General features: G+C 34.7%; 2 protein-coding genes across 6 annotated transcripts; both read right to left on the bottom strand.

The window, feature by feature from the left end:
* Positions 1 to 2622: 2622 nt before the first annotated feature.
* Positions 2623 to 7708, bottom strand: LOC118060929 (uncharacterized). Of its 5 annotated transcripts, XR_012167615.1 has the most exons (13): positions 7552 to 7708; positions 7168 to 7260; positions 6387 to 6551; positions 6178 to 6302; positions 5839 to 5960; positions 5648 to 5730; positions 5403 to 5561; positions 5064 to 5213; positions 4064 to 4246; positions 3833 to 3927; positions 3640 to 3737; positions 3189 to 3353; positions 2623 to 2908 (listed from the first exon to the last, which is right to left on the bottom strand). XR_012167615.1 is itself a non-coding variant. In XM_073403861.1 (12 exons), exons 1-12 carry the CDS (start codon positions 7591 to 7593, stop codon positions 3250 to 3252), a joined length of 1419 nt encoding a protein of 472 aa, XP_073259962.1. In that variant the 5' UTR covers positions 7594 to 7708; the 3' UTR covers positions 3057 to 3249. The 5 variants fall into 5 exon arrangements, 4 of the variants coding, with proteins under 4 accessions (XP_073259962.1, XP_034930138.1, XP_034930139.1 ...); XM_073403861.1 differs by lacking the exon at positions 2623 to 2908 and having other exon boundaries at positions 3057 to 3353; XM_035074247.2 differs by lacking the exon at positions 2623 to 2908 and having other exon boundaries at positions 3057 to 3353; positions 6387 to 6548.
* Positions 7709 to 8507: 799 nt separating this feature from the next.
* LOC118060928 (uncharacterized) lies at positions 8508 to 12901 on the bottom strand. Its single transcript, XM_035074245.2, has 8 exons — positions 12583 to 12901; positions 11634 to 11813; positions 11165 to 11506; positions 10092 to 10761; positions 9902 to 10002; positions 9709 to 9798; positions 9463 to 9590; positions 8508 to 9133 (listed from the first exon to the last, which is right to left on the bottom strand). Exons 2-8 carry the CDS (start codon positions 11775 to 11777, stop codon positions 8989 to 8991), a joined length of 1620 nt encoding a protein of 539 aa, XP_034930136.1. The 5' UTR covers positions 11778 to 11813; positions 12583 to 12901; the 3' UTR covers positions 8508 to 8988.
* Positions 12902 to 13529: the final 628 nt, after the last annotated feature.

Genomic DNA, 13529 nt, shown 5'->3' with positions numbered 1-13529 from the left:
ATTAAACTATATTTATTATAGTTTTTTAAACTTGAATATCTGATTATCTCTTATATCAAGTTTTTATTTTTAATTATTTAAAATATTAATTTTTTAATTTAAATAATTTGATAATTTAATTTATGACATGATTTATTATACCGAATGATATTGATGAAATCAACTTGATAAATTAAAAATAATAATTTTATTTTAAACAAAATAATTAATTCAATTGATTCGATGATTGTGAAATTGACCTGATAACTCAATTTCTAAACCAAGTTAGATATTAAAACTAGCTATTGTTTTTAATTTAAGATAATAACATGAGAGTAAATCTAGATGTTCACCGGAAACTATTTCATGAAGAAAATAAGTTTTTATAATTGGGAGTTTTAAAGAAATAAAGGATTTTTTTTCCTTTTTTAAAATAAATAAGGAGTTCGTTTATTTTTAACAAGAGTTATGAAGAGCTTCTTTTTTCCTTGCCAGGGTGCCTGTCAAGAGCTGTTTGAAAGTATTTAAGATTCAATAATATTTGACCAGAACGGTGTCGTTTATAATTTATTTTAGGTATTTTTTAATACTGTAATAGTAGTATTTTTTAAAATATTTTTTATTTAAAAATGTATTAATTTTTAAAAATTAACCTACTATACCAGTGCAAGTTTAATATCATGGTAATATAATTGATCTTATGATATGTTATATTGGATTTAATTACCATTTTTTTAGCACTCAAAAAAGATTTTACCAGCCTCAATAATTTGCCGGGCAATTAATGTAGCTGTAACGATTGAAGGTGGTTTTAATTTTGGTCATTCAATGCATGGGTTGGTGATTGATGTTAACTTCGAAAAAAAAGATGTTTTTTTTTTTTGTTTTGTAGCGGGTTTGGATTGATTACCTGCAATGGAATAATATAAACCTTCTTTGTATTTATATTTTAAATTTTTTTTTTAATTTTTTTTAAAATTAATATTTTTTTATTATTTATCTTTTGATATATAATATTAAAAATAATTTTTAAAAAATAAAAATATATTATTATAATATATTTTCGAATAAAAATTATTTTAAAAATAAACATAACCATATTCTTTTAAACAAACACAGGGGTGAAAACTTTAATTTTCTTCTAAGGGCCATGCGATTAAAATGACATAAAATAATCTATGTAGTTTTAGATATAAGATATAAATTACTTGACTATAATATGATATGTAAAGCAGGATTAAGCAACAAAAATTAAATAATTTTTGAAATTTTAGTAATGCTAAAAAGATTTTTCAATTATATCGCACCACTATAACATACCGTGTTTACTTTTATCTATAAAGGTGTTTGAGTGTACTAACTTTTATTTTTCAAGTGTTTTTTCATTTTAAAACATATGAAGATGATATTTTTTTTTAATTTATATCCGACCATCAAAACATTTGGAAAACTTTAGTTGCAAGAACTTTAGTGGCGATGTCCCAAAAAGATGAACAAGGACCAAGAAAAGGACTTCATCTACAAAACAGAGAATCTCAAAGTGATAATTTCTAAGCACCACTGCTAAGCCTTGGTAATTAGGAAAAAGATCTGCCCCAAGAGAATATCTTCACAGTGAGACAACAAGAGTGCCTGGATGTTGATGAATTCATGCCTCAATAATCTTTTTATTTTTTTTTAATTAACATTATTGTTTGGACCAGCTTGATTAATATCATAAATCTTGAAATTAACGATTAAATAAGTTTTTAATGTTATTTTTATTTATAGAACTCAAACTTATAACTTTTAAAAATCAAGCTTAAAACCTGATTAATTAAATACTAGTAAAATAATCTATTATTCCACACCAGTAGGAGGAGGGAGGGCTTGTCTCGAGCTGCATCGGTTTTACTTGCGAGGCGGGCTACCTCTCCTTCGACCCCCGCACTCCCTAATTAATCATGTCAGCATCAGCTTGCATGCTAAGCAACTCACATGGATTCTCTCTGTATTTTATTCCTTGCCTTGATTTTAGTGGGAAATTGAAGAGATGGCTTCCAAAATCAACAAGAGATCCCTTCAAACTAGGATTATATCGATTCCAAAGTTGATGAACTCTGGATTATCCTGGGAATCAACTACCTCTCTGGTGCATGGTGTCCATGTGGAATGCTCTCTACTCAAGAAAGCATGAACACAACTACCAGCTACAAGGAAGGCTAGCAATTATGACGCGTACGTGGGGCACAGACCAGGGGGCCATGGCTATACAACTTGGACCGCTAGTTCGTTGTCATTGAGCAGTTGAATTGACCAGGACGGGAAATTTGAGAAAAAGAGTTCGCCAGAAAGGATTGCATAGTTGTTTTGTCACTTTTGATACATGGCCGAAGTGAAAGGTTAATGATAGCAGGTAGGTATTGATTTTTAAAATAGTTTTTGTTTAGGAATATATTAAAATAATATTTTTTTATTTTTAAAAGATATTATAATAATTTGAAAATACCATTAAAAAAAATAAAAATAAATTAGATGTTTGGATTTTTTATGTTTTCATGATTAAATATCTTATCTTCAATTTTTATATACGCCTTGTTGATAATAGCACCAACAAGTGTCTCGGTTTATATATAGATTCCAGAAGAAGCTCTAACAAACGCAGACATGAAATCACTGGAATACTTGAGGAGATGAAAGACTGAAAGGAGAGAGTTATCATGACAAACAAGCTATCGTGTAATTGGTCATCACTCAAATCATTCACAGATCAAATAGAGGGAAGTGATGGTTGGTAGCAGTGAACCTGCTAAGCATGCTTTCCACATCATCTTGGTTCCATCGAACAAAATTTGGTGTTGCTTCCACCTAAAATGTAAGGCCCTCCAAAGCAAACAACACCTCGCCTGCCTAGCCGGCCGGTCAACTTGATAATATACTGATTCGGAACCTGATTCAGGGTGTACTTTCAATAATGCTCGGTGTGTTGCCCTTAATTACCATTTCAATGGCATTCATGAAGCTGTTTCAAGCACCATGCTGATGATATCCCAAAAAAAGATGAACGAAGACAGACTTGGAAAAGGACCATGGCAAAGGAATGTAAAAGAACTTCTCAACATTTCAGTAAATTTTTTGATAAATGCCCACCAAGTACATTAAGAAAAAGTGGGGGAGCTTCTGAATTCATTACTTACAATTCCATCATCAAAAAAAAAAAAAATACTTACAACAAAGATAGCATTGGATGAACAACATAAGATACTAGAGACTTAATATGTTATACGCCTGTTAACATTTAGGACAGTATCTGGATCGCATTTTATCGAGAATCTCAGCATATTCAATTGGCGTTGCTTCACTACAGAAAACTTCATCCCACATCTTGAGAAGATCTGCTCAGATGGTAATTAAGTCAGCACACACACATATCAATACTAGTGGCAATAATCATGTTTGAAACGTACTTCAATATAATACAGGAGAATTGTGCATGTGAAATGGTTCATGCATGACCGGTGCTTGAGCTGATGCATGTTATTTATTGTGCACCATGTGCGTGGATCAAATTCAAACAAGCCATCAAATTGAGTCATAATGATTAAACATTAGAAGGCTTAACCGATTACATGTCATCTTCAAGGATTCTAGAATCTGAAAAGGTGCATTACATAAACATACCAGCTTTATCTGTAGATGGAAGACACATGATAAGAATGTCAAATCTTGGGACTTTGGTCAAGTTCTCTAGATATTTGACAGCCAAATCCATGTCATTTCTGCCAGAGGAACAAGCAAGAAGAGAGTCACAACTCAAGTAACCCAAACACAGCCCAATCATCCAAAACATAAATAGCAGAAGAAATCTACTTACATGAAAAAGGAGGACACACACTTGATGATGTCGATTAGAATAGTAACAGACAATGCGTTCTTAAATATCTGAGGCAATGCACTTGGAGTAGTAACCTAGTAATGCAAGGAAAGAAAACAATGAGTTGTCAGCTCCTGGAGCCACTTTTTGTGCATGCTTGTTAAGTTTTATTTTCCGACCTTGTCCTTTATCCTAAAAGAAAAGCTAATCAGTTTAAACTAAAACAAAAACCTTCAAGAGGTGAGCCTGGAGTGCACGATCACCAGAAAAGCCTCGCCAAGAAACCTCAAATTGATAAGCTGAGTTTGGAGGTGTAATGTTTTTTGCAGCTTCAGCCATGGCTTGAGAAGCCGCTTGAGAAGCGAGTTCTTTAACTGAGGCCTTCAGCTCCTGCCTTCCAGTTCTGTTATTTCTCTGCAAAAGAGTAAATGAGATATTAATCACCAGAAACAACAATTACACATGCAAAATGGTAACAAGTAGCCAAAACTGAAGTTCAGAGATAGCAGGATGGATTAAAGAACTTTCCAGTAAAGAATCCTCTCATGTGGCATTTGAAATCTGCAAATAATAGTGCCAGATATGTTTTAATCTTAATCCAATTTATGGGCACATAAAAGAAACGTCCCATTTTTAGTGACTATCTGCAGAGAGATACCGATCAATGGATTTGGTAAGAGCCCTGGCTCCATTGCATGTGTGACAGCACACAGGACAAATATTGAAAGATGGCAATACATGCTCTGTCCCTTGAATCAACTCTCAGGCCAAAAAATGCATATACTTATGACCATGCTACAATGTCATTTCACTTTCATCAGTCCCACATGAATCCATATAATTTGCAACAATATGAATATTGTTGTTCCAAATGCATCCTAATATTGCATGATTTATAGAGAAAGAATTTGCAACTAATAGAAGCACCAGCAAAAACAAAAGCTTAATGAACCAGTTCAAGGTAAGAATGAAAGAGAAATGGAATAGTTAGGGATTTGTGACAACACAAGAATAAAATAGGATTTGTAATCCTATTCCATAGAAAGGGATTGTTGATGCCTAAAGTGGAATGGACATCATTTCCCCATCTGCTGGAAAAAAAAGCCAAAACAACCATTTTCACTGTTTATTTAAATAAAAAAAAATATAAAGAACACAAACCAACCTCTCAAACACACACACACACACACACACAACAGAATGATAGCCATGCACGGATGTGATGCTACACCTGGATACTCTCCACATTAGAACTTGGAATAGCATTTGCACGAGAATCATTGCCTAATTGACCATCAGATCTGCTTCCAGCTCCTGTGCTTTTGTTCTTTATCTCTTCAACATAGACAGATTTCTTCACAACACCATCTCCATCATTCTCCTGCCACCAGAATTTAGAAGTTCAAATGAAAAAATATCCGTGTTTCCTGAACATAGATAGCAGAGTCTCGAATCTGAGAAACTTCCAATCATTTTTAATATGCTCATGAAACATCTATAGAAGAAAAACTTTACATTTGCATTGGGCATACAGCTACTCAGCACTTGAGGGCAGATATCTTATTTTTACCTTAGCTTTATCTTTTTGAGAAGCAGATGCCCCAGTCCTTAGAGTGACATTTGAGACTGGATGCACTGCATGTCCATTGACACTTGCTTCTGACCTTCCTCCTTTTTGTGCTCCTTGTAAGGAGCTTCTGAGAGATTCAGATGCTTTCTGGAGAATTTCCTGTGAAAAATAAAAGCAACAGTTACAATGAATTGCATCAATGAAATGTAACAGCCAGAATAGCAACATATGGCAGAGTCACTTGCCTTCTCGTACAAAGATTTGACCTCAGCATACTGTTTCTTGATTTCCTGGTTATTAGGTTCCAGTTTCAAAGCAAACTCGGAATCTGTAGTAAGTCATGTTCATTAAATCATACAGTCATCATCAAAAACTATCAGGAAACGAATCACTAGATAATCAGAGAAGACCAATATATAGGTTTGAATCAACACACCCTCAACGGATTCTTTAAGTTTCCCCAATTCCTTTCTTGTTGTTGCTCTGCGTGAGTATGCTTTTATGTAGCGATCATCTAGATTCAAAGCCTCTGTACAGTCATCTTCAGCCTCTGGAAATCTGAGCAAAAAGAAAATGAAGTAAAAAATTTTGCCATCTTCATGAAAATTATCTTCACATGCAGTAAAGCAACCTATAAAATGACAAGATAAAACAAAGATGATCAAACACTGCCAGGTAATCAAAAGTTGTGCACGTATATCACATTAAGCAACAAGAACTCTATAAGCATACCTACACTTCTTAAATCTAACACTATCAGACAGGAAAAACTTGCCTTTTGATTTTGAGATATGCCATTGCTCGATTTGCATAGGCTACTGCTGTTGGTGACAACGCTATGCTTCTTGAATAGCACTCAATAGCTTCCTTATACTTCTTCTGCTTAAAATACTCATTTCCCTATAAATTAAGAATTTGCAAACTTAGCAGCACAAACCATTACTAGTGAATCTTTTTTAAGTACTATCACAGGATGATTCGTACCAATTCTTTCTCTGTGGTAGCATCAACAGTACTCTCATCAATTGCAAAACTATTTGATAGGCGATTGATTGCATCAAAGTTCCTTGAGTGATCATACATTCCTGAACTACTTGAGAAATCAACAGCAGAAGTTTTCCCTGTTGATCTTTCATCCTCACCAATCTTCTGAGTACAGGAAGCATTGTTAACTGGTTAAGAAACTATTATACCCCATATAATTGCTCTAAACATATGCATGGATGCAAAAACACATGTATGCCATGACTTTTCATATTGGAATAAGAGCATATTGAAACATCCAGTGCACTTATCAATGATCTTTTAAATTGAGCATCTCTACAGCTCATTCAAAACCCACAAGAATTCTGACAATTGCCATTCAAGTTTCCAATCAGACAAGAACAATTCAGTACTAAGCATTGGATTATCCAAATCTGCCAGTCCCAACAACACCTCTCAATTTTTCCACTAAAACAAACCAAGAACAGGTTAACTGCACCATGTAAATTCACTCTACTAGCAAACAAATAAATCACTTACAACACACAATGGAAACATAAACCAGAAACATTCATGCTTGACTCACTATCCCTAAGCCACCTAAAACAGCAAGCTTAAAAAAAAAAAGGGCAACATGCAATAGAAGATTGAAGTCTCTTTTACAAGCTACAAGCTTCTCATAATAAAAGATGATTTTTTTCAACAACCCATTTCTCATTCCTATAATTACATTGAAAAGACTTGAAAGGTACTAAAACTTGATTAAAAATCGAAACTTTACCATATCAGAAGCTTGTGACTTCTTCTTCATCTTTTTATCAGTGTCCTTAAGAAGTTCCCAATCCTGCAAATCATTCAAAAACCCCTGGAAATCCTGGAAACAAAAATGGGTTTTCACCAAAAATACGTAAAAATAAATAAAACCTTATTGACAAGAATCCTATTCCACACCAGCTTTCATTTTTAAAAAACACACACACAAAGACTTGATTTTCAAATATTATTAATAGAGAGCATAAAAGAAGAAGTTTAGGAGAAATATACAGTGATCATTAAGTTTTGAAAAGGGAAATGATTATAAAGCTTGAGCTTTCATTTTCTTGTTATTACAGTTTTCCAAGTAACCAAACAGAACTTAAAAAATCAAAAAAGGAAAGAAATGTACCAGAGCTTGATCACGTCCATGCTTGCCTGGAGCCCTAGCCATGGATGTTGGAGAGGGAGGTAGAGGTTTCTGGAGGAGCTGTGAAGGAAGGATTTATACGAGTCAGAGGGGTTTTTGTGTTTTTGAGCTGAGTTAATGATATTTTTGGCGTGCGAAATTTTTTTTTTTTTGTATTTGAGTTTACTAATTTTTATTTTTGTTATTTAAGTGAAAAAAAATAATTTATTTTAAATTTCATATTCTTATTCTTATATCAATTTAAATAAATTAAAAATTAAAAAACTAAAATAATAATAATAATTTTTTTTAAAAAATTAAATAAATAAAAGATGACTTTCGTAAATAAAAAAAAATTAGATTAACTTGATTTCTTTCCTTTTTTCACAAACTAAATAAATATTCACCTCTAACTTTAAAAGGTAATATGTTTTAATTTTTTTTCTTCAATACAAATTTATTATACCAAAAAGTTGACTTTCTCATTTAATTCTCATTTTTTCTTGCTTTTTGTTATTTTGATTTTATTTTCTCACCTAATCATGTTCCATATAATTTATTTTTTTGTGTTTTATTTTTATTTTCTTTTAATTGTAATATATTTTTTTACTAATTTATCATTTTAATTTTTAATTTTTTTTAACTTGATTATGGACAAAGTCTGATTCATCCTTGTACTCTTAAATTTTTTTTTTAATTTGGTCCCTCTACTCTAGATGTTTTTTTAATGTGACCCCTCGATGGAATTCCGTCTTGACAAAATTATTTGAAGAAAAATGGATATGAGATGATTCGGTGAAATTCTAAGCTTTCGTTATTATCAGAAGTACTTGTGGGTTTGGAATTAAATCCGTGGCTGCTGGTTGTTTTAGGTCCGATTTGGGATGGTGCTTGCGGTTAACAGCGGTAGAGCTCAGGCGAACCGGAGGATGCTGGTGCGTGGTGTAATGATAAACAAATACAATGAAAAGACTTCCATAAGCATTCAAGTTCACAGTGAAGTTTTTTTCTTTATAGCAGTATATACTATAAATACAAGAACGATCTCTCCTAGATGCGTCAAACAATTCCACGAATGCTAGAATCATCTTGCTTTATCTTCTCTTTACTTAGAAGGGGTAGTGGGAGCTCAAGGCTATGAATGAAAGGACGATGGATATAACAGGGATCCAATTTGAATCCTCCTTCTGAAACCCACAACACATTTCCATCTACAAGATGAAATGATATTTTAAAAGGAACAATTCTAAAATGTAACAATTATATGTGACTATAGCAGCAATTTCTCCATGCTCCCATCCGCTTGGTGACGATAATTGCTTTACATAAGCCTTCCACCCCAGCTCTTATTCGAGATTACAGATAATGGAGCTGGAATGCTAGTGCTTCCTAAGTTCATGGAGACCCGGACTCGTCGGTTCGGGCAGGTGGACCTTGATCTTAACAGGCAGTAAGAGGTTGCACCTTTTCATGAATCGCCTTGTAGCATTGGAGACTACAAAGGGGTAGTTTTGACTCCGAATCTCGGTACTTGTATGGATTTGTACAAGATGGAGCAGCACATTTCTCCCGGGGAGGAGGGTAACTGAAATCCAGATGAAAGCAAAATCATTAGGTGTGAAGCAGCAAAAACAGCAATGTGCTTAGATAGCAGATGTGGGAAATAGGCAATACAAGGTGTGCTGGAACATAATCTAAAGCAGCTGCTACTATAGAATACACAGACCGCAGGGTGGATGAGCATCCTAGTTTAAGGAACTTTCTGAACCATGCCTGAACGTGCACCTTACACAGTGCCTCATGGCGAAATCACCCGAGGAGCAAAATCAGTTTCTTCTAAAATTATTAATTTAAAAAAAGCCCTGTTTAGGAACATAACCTAGGACCTTCATTTTGTAAGAGAGAAACTCATACCTGCAAGGCTTGGAGTCAAATATACTAGGCAAGCCCATTTCATCGGGGAATGTTACAGTTGTTCCAGACGGACCCATGACCCACCTAACATGGTCTGATGCAAGTACCATAGCATTTGCTGCTTTCTCCTGAACAGAATTAAAATGCCCCGACGTTAACATTAACATAAAAACTGAACAGCATAAGTATGCAAGTTGAAGGGTGAATTGATGTGCAGAGAACGCTCGCATATTCTCTATATATTACCTGTGCCATTTCTTCTTGCCGTTTCTTCAGTTTATCTTCACGTTTCTTTCTGGTGGAATCTTGGCCCAGTATTTTTCTGATTGCTTCAGCCTAAGATTTTCAGTCAATATTAATCTTTAATTCTCTCCAACATCTTTGTGATTTCCATGAGAGAAAAAAAAATATACGTGCAAGTAAAAGTAACAGGGTAAACCTCAGATTCCCTATTTGCCTTTTCAACTTGCATCCTGCGTCTCTGAAGTGCCTCAGCTCTCTTCAACTGCTGTTCCACTTCAGTGAGTTTCTCTTTTTGCTCTGTCATCAAAACAATCAGGAAATTAAATGTCTGGGAAATTCCACAAATGTTCAATAACGAGATCACTGGAGCAAAAACAACTAGTTACTTTTAGGGGGAGCTGGAGGTAACCCATTTGGGAACTCTATTAAACTAGGAAAACCAGAGGAGGCATCTTTGCCAGTTTGAAGTGCTCGTTGACGTGTTGTGACTGTCATTTCCTTCTTGGAGTCCACTGATAGATCAGCTAACTCTTTTCTTGGCTTCTTATTCTTAGATGTAGGGTCACCATCTGATCCCAATTCTTCCTCTTCCACATAATCAGTATCTTCAGACACTCTCCCTGATTTAGATTTCTTACCCTCCTTGCCAAATCTAGTTGATCCATGATCTCCAGCATCTACATCATATAAACCATCAACATTTCTCTTCAATACTCTCGATATCTTCCGCTGTTTCCTGCTTCCTCCCTCTTCATCTTCAAACTCTGCACCATAATCAGTGCTGATCTTCAAAGTCTTGACTTTTTCAAGGTAGCGAATCTCATCATCATCCTCACCTCCATCATCAAGCACTCCATCTAATAGCCGTTTCTTAGGGACCCGTTTACTTTTACGAACTGGCTCGTACTGATCAGTTTGCTTTGAAGACAGATTCTCACCTCTCAGACCATCTGTTTTCCTAACATTTAGACCACTTCTGGAGAAATCCTTCCATGGGACTCCTCGTAAACCACTTCCCTTACCTGAAGTAAAGGAACGGTTGTCGTCCAAATTCTCCTGCAACAAAGATTGAGTTAGCTGCAACTAGTAGTGCTTACATAATTAGCGGGCATAAAATGTTGTAGGCTTGTAGCAAAACATTGTCAACTGGGTCAAAAAAGGAGGAAAAACAATGAATAATGACTTCTAGACATGAATTGAAAGTGAAAAGTACAAGGAATTTGAAACAAATGAGAAACTCTTAACATGTTTTTGTTTTATCTAGTTGGCGTGAATGGGTTTGCCACTAAAAAGAAGATAATTACAGTCTTACAGATCTTGCATCTGAGAATATAAGGATGCTCAAACTCAAAATTCTGAATTTAAATGATCACTATATGACAGTCTACGTGGACATGACTGTCAAAACCTAATGTGGACAACAACATACCAGACTCAACAAATTTTGAATGAAAAGTACCTCAATTAACTTCTGCCGGGGATCTGGGAAGCGAGAAGATTTTGAAGAAGATGACCCAACAGCAGATGCACCATCAGATGCGGACTTTGCATTAATAGTTCGTGTGATACCACCAACTTTAAGCTTCACTTTCACTTTACTCTCATTTCCTACTCCATCTGAAAAACCTCCAACATGCCCCGAGCTAGTTGTGCTTTTCCAATTAGCTGGGGCAAGGACACCTTCACTCGACCTTCTAGAATCGACTCCACTGTGCCTCTGCTCGTTACTTCCTCGAAAGGAACAATTGTTGGAAGCTTCATCAGATTCTCCCAATCCTCCATCTTCATTCTTCATCATATTCTGGGAAGATTCACAGTCAGCAAGGTTAGTGGAAGAAGCTCTTGTACTGCATAGAATCAAACCGACTTTTTTTCTTTTGTGAAATTCAACCATAATCATTATTGTCATCACTTGACACTTTGCTTACAGTTTCTGAAGGTGGTGTGGATGATAAGGATGAAACATCAATGTAATCGGAAGGTGTGTGTGAGTCATTCCGTGGCCGACGGGATGTATTACTCCTCTTCTTCCTAACAGCACTGTTTGAATCACTAAACCCAAAACCCTCCATAAACAGGACAAAGCAGAAGCCTGGTTCAGCTCTTATCTACCAAAGAAATAAAGTTGAAATAAGTCATAGAAAACACAAACTTTTCAAGGCAAAGTTTCTTAATTGCATCACGGATGGCAGATTAAGCACAAAACTGCATTAAGCAACTCGTACCACACTGTAAATGAAGCCCCAAATAACACAGCACGTAAAACAAGTAGCAATCCTTTCTGCATCCATACAATAACCACTGAACAGATTCTCGTTGACTTCATACAATTCAATTGGCAACATTACAATATAGCAGCAACTACCTATTTGATAATTGAGAAAGTGAATACTACAGGTTACAACGCATATGTCACCTAAACTGAAAAAAGTTTACAAATTAATTTCTTTTATAGTTTGAAGGTTGTGCCAGAAAAGATGTTTAACACAGATAAATATATAACAGCAATTAACACATATTAGACAGTATCAAGCGCTTATTTACGAACAAAAATTCGAAGATTATTGAAAAGGCACCTATACACCAAACAATACACTTAATGACACAAAAAGAATATTCAAATTTATATAAAAAAAAATGCCAATTTAATGTATAAACGAGCAACGATGCCAAATAAAACATTATAAATCTATTACAGATTCATCCTATCCAGTATCAACCCACCAAAACAGTCACAAATTCAGATTCATAGAAATAAAACAAAAATGGCAGAATATTTGAAGCAAACACACTTAAAAAACGAATCAAGAAACCCATTTTGCAAATCCTCAAAAAACACCAAAACAACCGAATAGAGGCCAAGAACAAGCAATTTACCTATCTGGGTCGCGGCCAAAAGGCCTGAAAACCCTTGAATCGCCTTCTAAAAACAACCAGCAAGAAAGATAGAGGATGGTATCGACAAAAGTGGTTAAAGATTGGATTTTTGGTGGATTAGTAGTACAAGTAGGATAACTAGCCAGGTGGAGGTGCGTAATTGGACAAAGAAAGGAGGAGGTGGTGGATTTTGGTTAAGGAGGTAAGAGAATGGCTGTGAGCCTGTGATGTCAAAAGACAGTAACATGGTGTCAGATTCATTAACATCCTCATCTTTGTATAGCATGCCAAAGTCCTGTGTGTATGTGCTTTATCTTGGATCACTCTCCCCTCCATTCCAAGCTAAGCTGCTGCCTTTTTCTGGCCCTTTACTTTTAATATTTTTAATATAGTCCCTGTGCTTTCTTTTCTGAAATTGATTCCTCTATTCTAAAAATTTCTTAATCCCCTTGTCACACTCCTTTCAATTATAAGAAAACTAAGTCATGAGATATTTTTATTTTGCAATGTGTACCGTTCTCTGTCACTCACGTGTCACTGTGAATTGAAATAGTCAATTTTTTTTCTAAATCTTCAATTTAATCCTTGAATATCTTTTTGCACAATTAAACCCTTTTGAGTACAAATTAACATCCAATGGCTTCTTCTTTTTTTGAGACCAAAGTGAAGAAAATGGAAAAAAATAGATGGTAATTTTGAATTTTGCTTTGAAAGTTTATTTTAGTCCCTTATTTTTTTTTTGTTAATAGGTAATCATTCCTTTTAGTTGTAAGAAATTCAATTTGGTACCAAACTTTATTTCTCTCATTTTTCAATTTTTTTTTAGATGAGAGAGAGGAGCTTGTCGAATTTTAGTACAAAGAAAAAGTCATCATTTACGACAATTGTAACCATAAAAAGTAGTTGTTATTGTTATCAATGAGTTCTATTTGATTGTAAGATTTACC

Source organism: Populus alba, chromosome 13 (genome assembly GCF_005239225.2).
Source record: "Populus alba chromosome 13, ASM523922v2, whole genome shotgun sequence".
Classification (NCBI taxonomy): domain Eukaryota; kingdom Viridiplantae; phylum Streptophyta; class Magnoliopsida; order Malpighiales; family Salicaceae; genus Populus; species Populus alba.
Note: the sequence above shows the minus strand (reverse complement) of the source record. Positions and strands in the feature narration are given on the sequence as shown.

Excerpts from the sequence above, each read along its gene's own strand:
- LOC118060929 (XM_073403861.1), bottom strand. The coding sequence starts at position 7,593 with ATGGCTAGGGCTCCAGGCAAGCATGGACGTGATCAAGCTCTG. Across the intron at positions 6,552-7,167 it reads AGTCACAAGCTTCTGATATG|AAGATTGGTGAGGATGAAAG; the intron begins GTAAAGTTTCGA and ends TCCTGTACTCAG. Across the intron at positions 5,731-5,838 it reads ACTTAAAGAATCCGTTGAGG|ATTCCGAGTTTGCTTTGAAA; the intron begins GTGTGTTGATTC and ends GACTTACTACAG.
- LOC118060928 (XM_035074245.2), bottom strand. The coding sequence starts at position 11,777 with ATGGAGGGTTTTGGGTTTAGTGATTCAAACAGTGCTGTTAGGAAGAAG. Across the intron at positions 11,507-11,633 it reads CCACACCACCTTCAGAAACT|AATATGATGAAGAATGAAGA; the intron begins GTAAGCAAAGTG and ends GAATCTTCCCAG. Across the intron at positions 10,003-10,091 it reads ACCTCCAGCTCCCCCTAAAA|AGCAAAAAGAGAAACTCACT; the intron begins GTAACTAGTTGT and ends TTTTGATGACAG.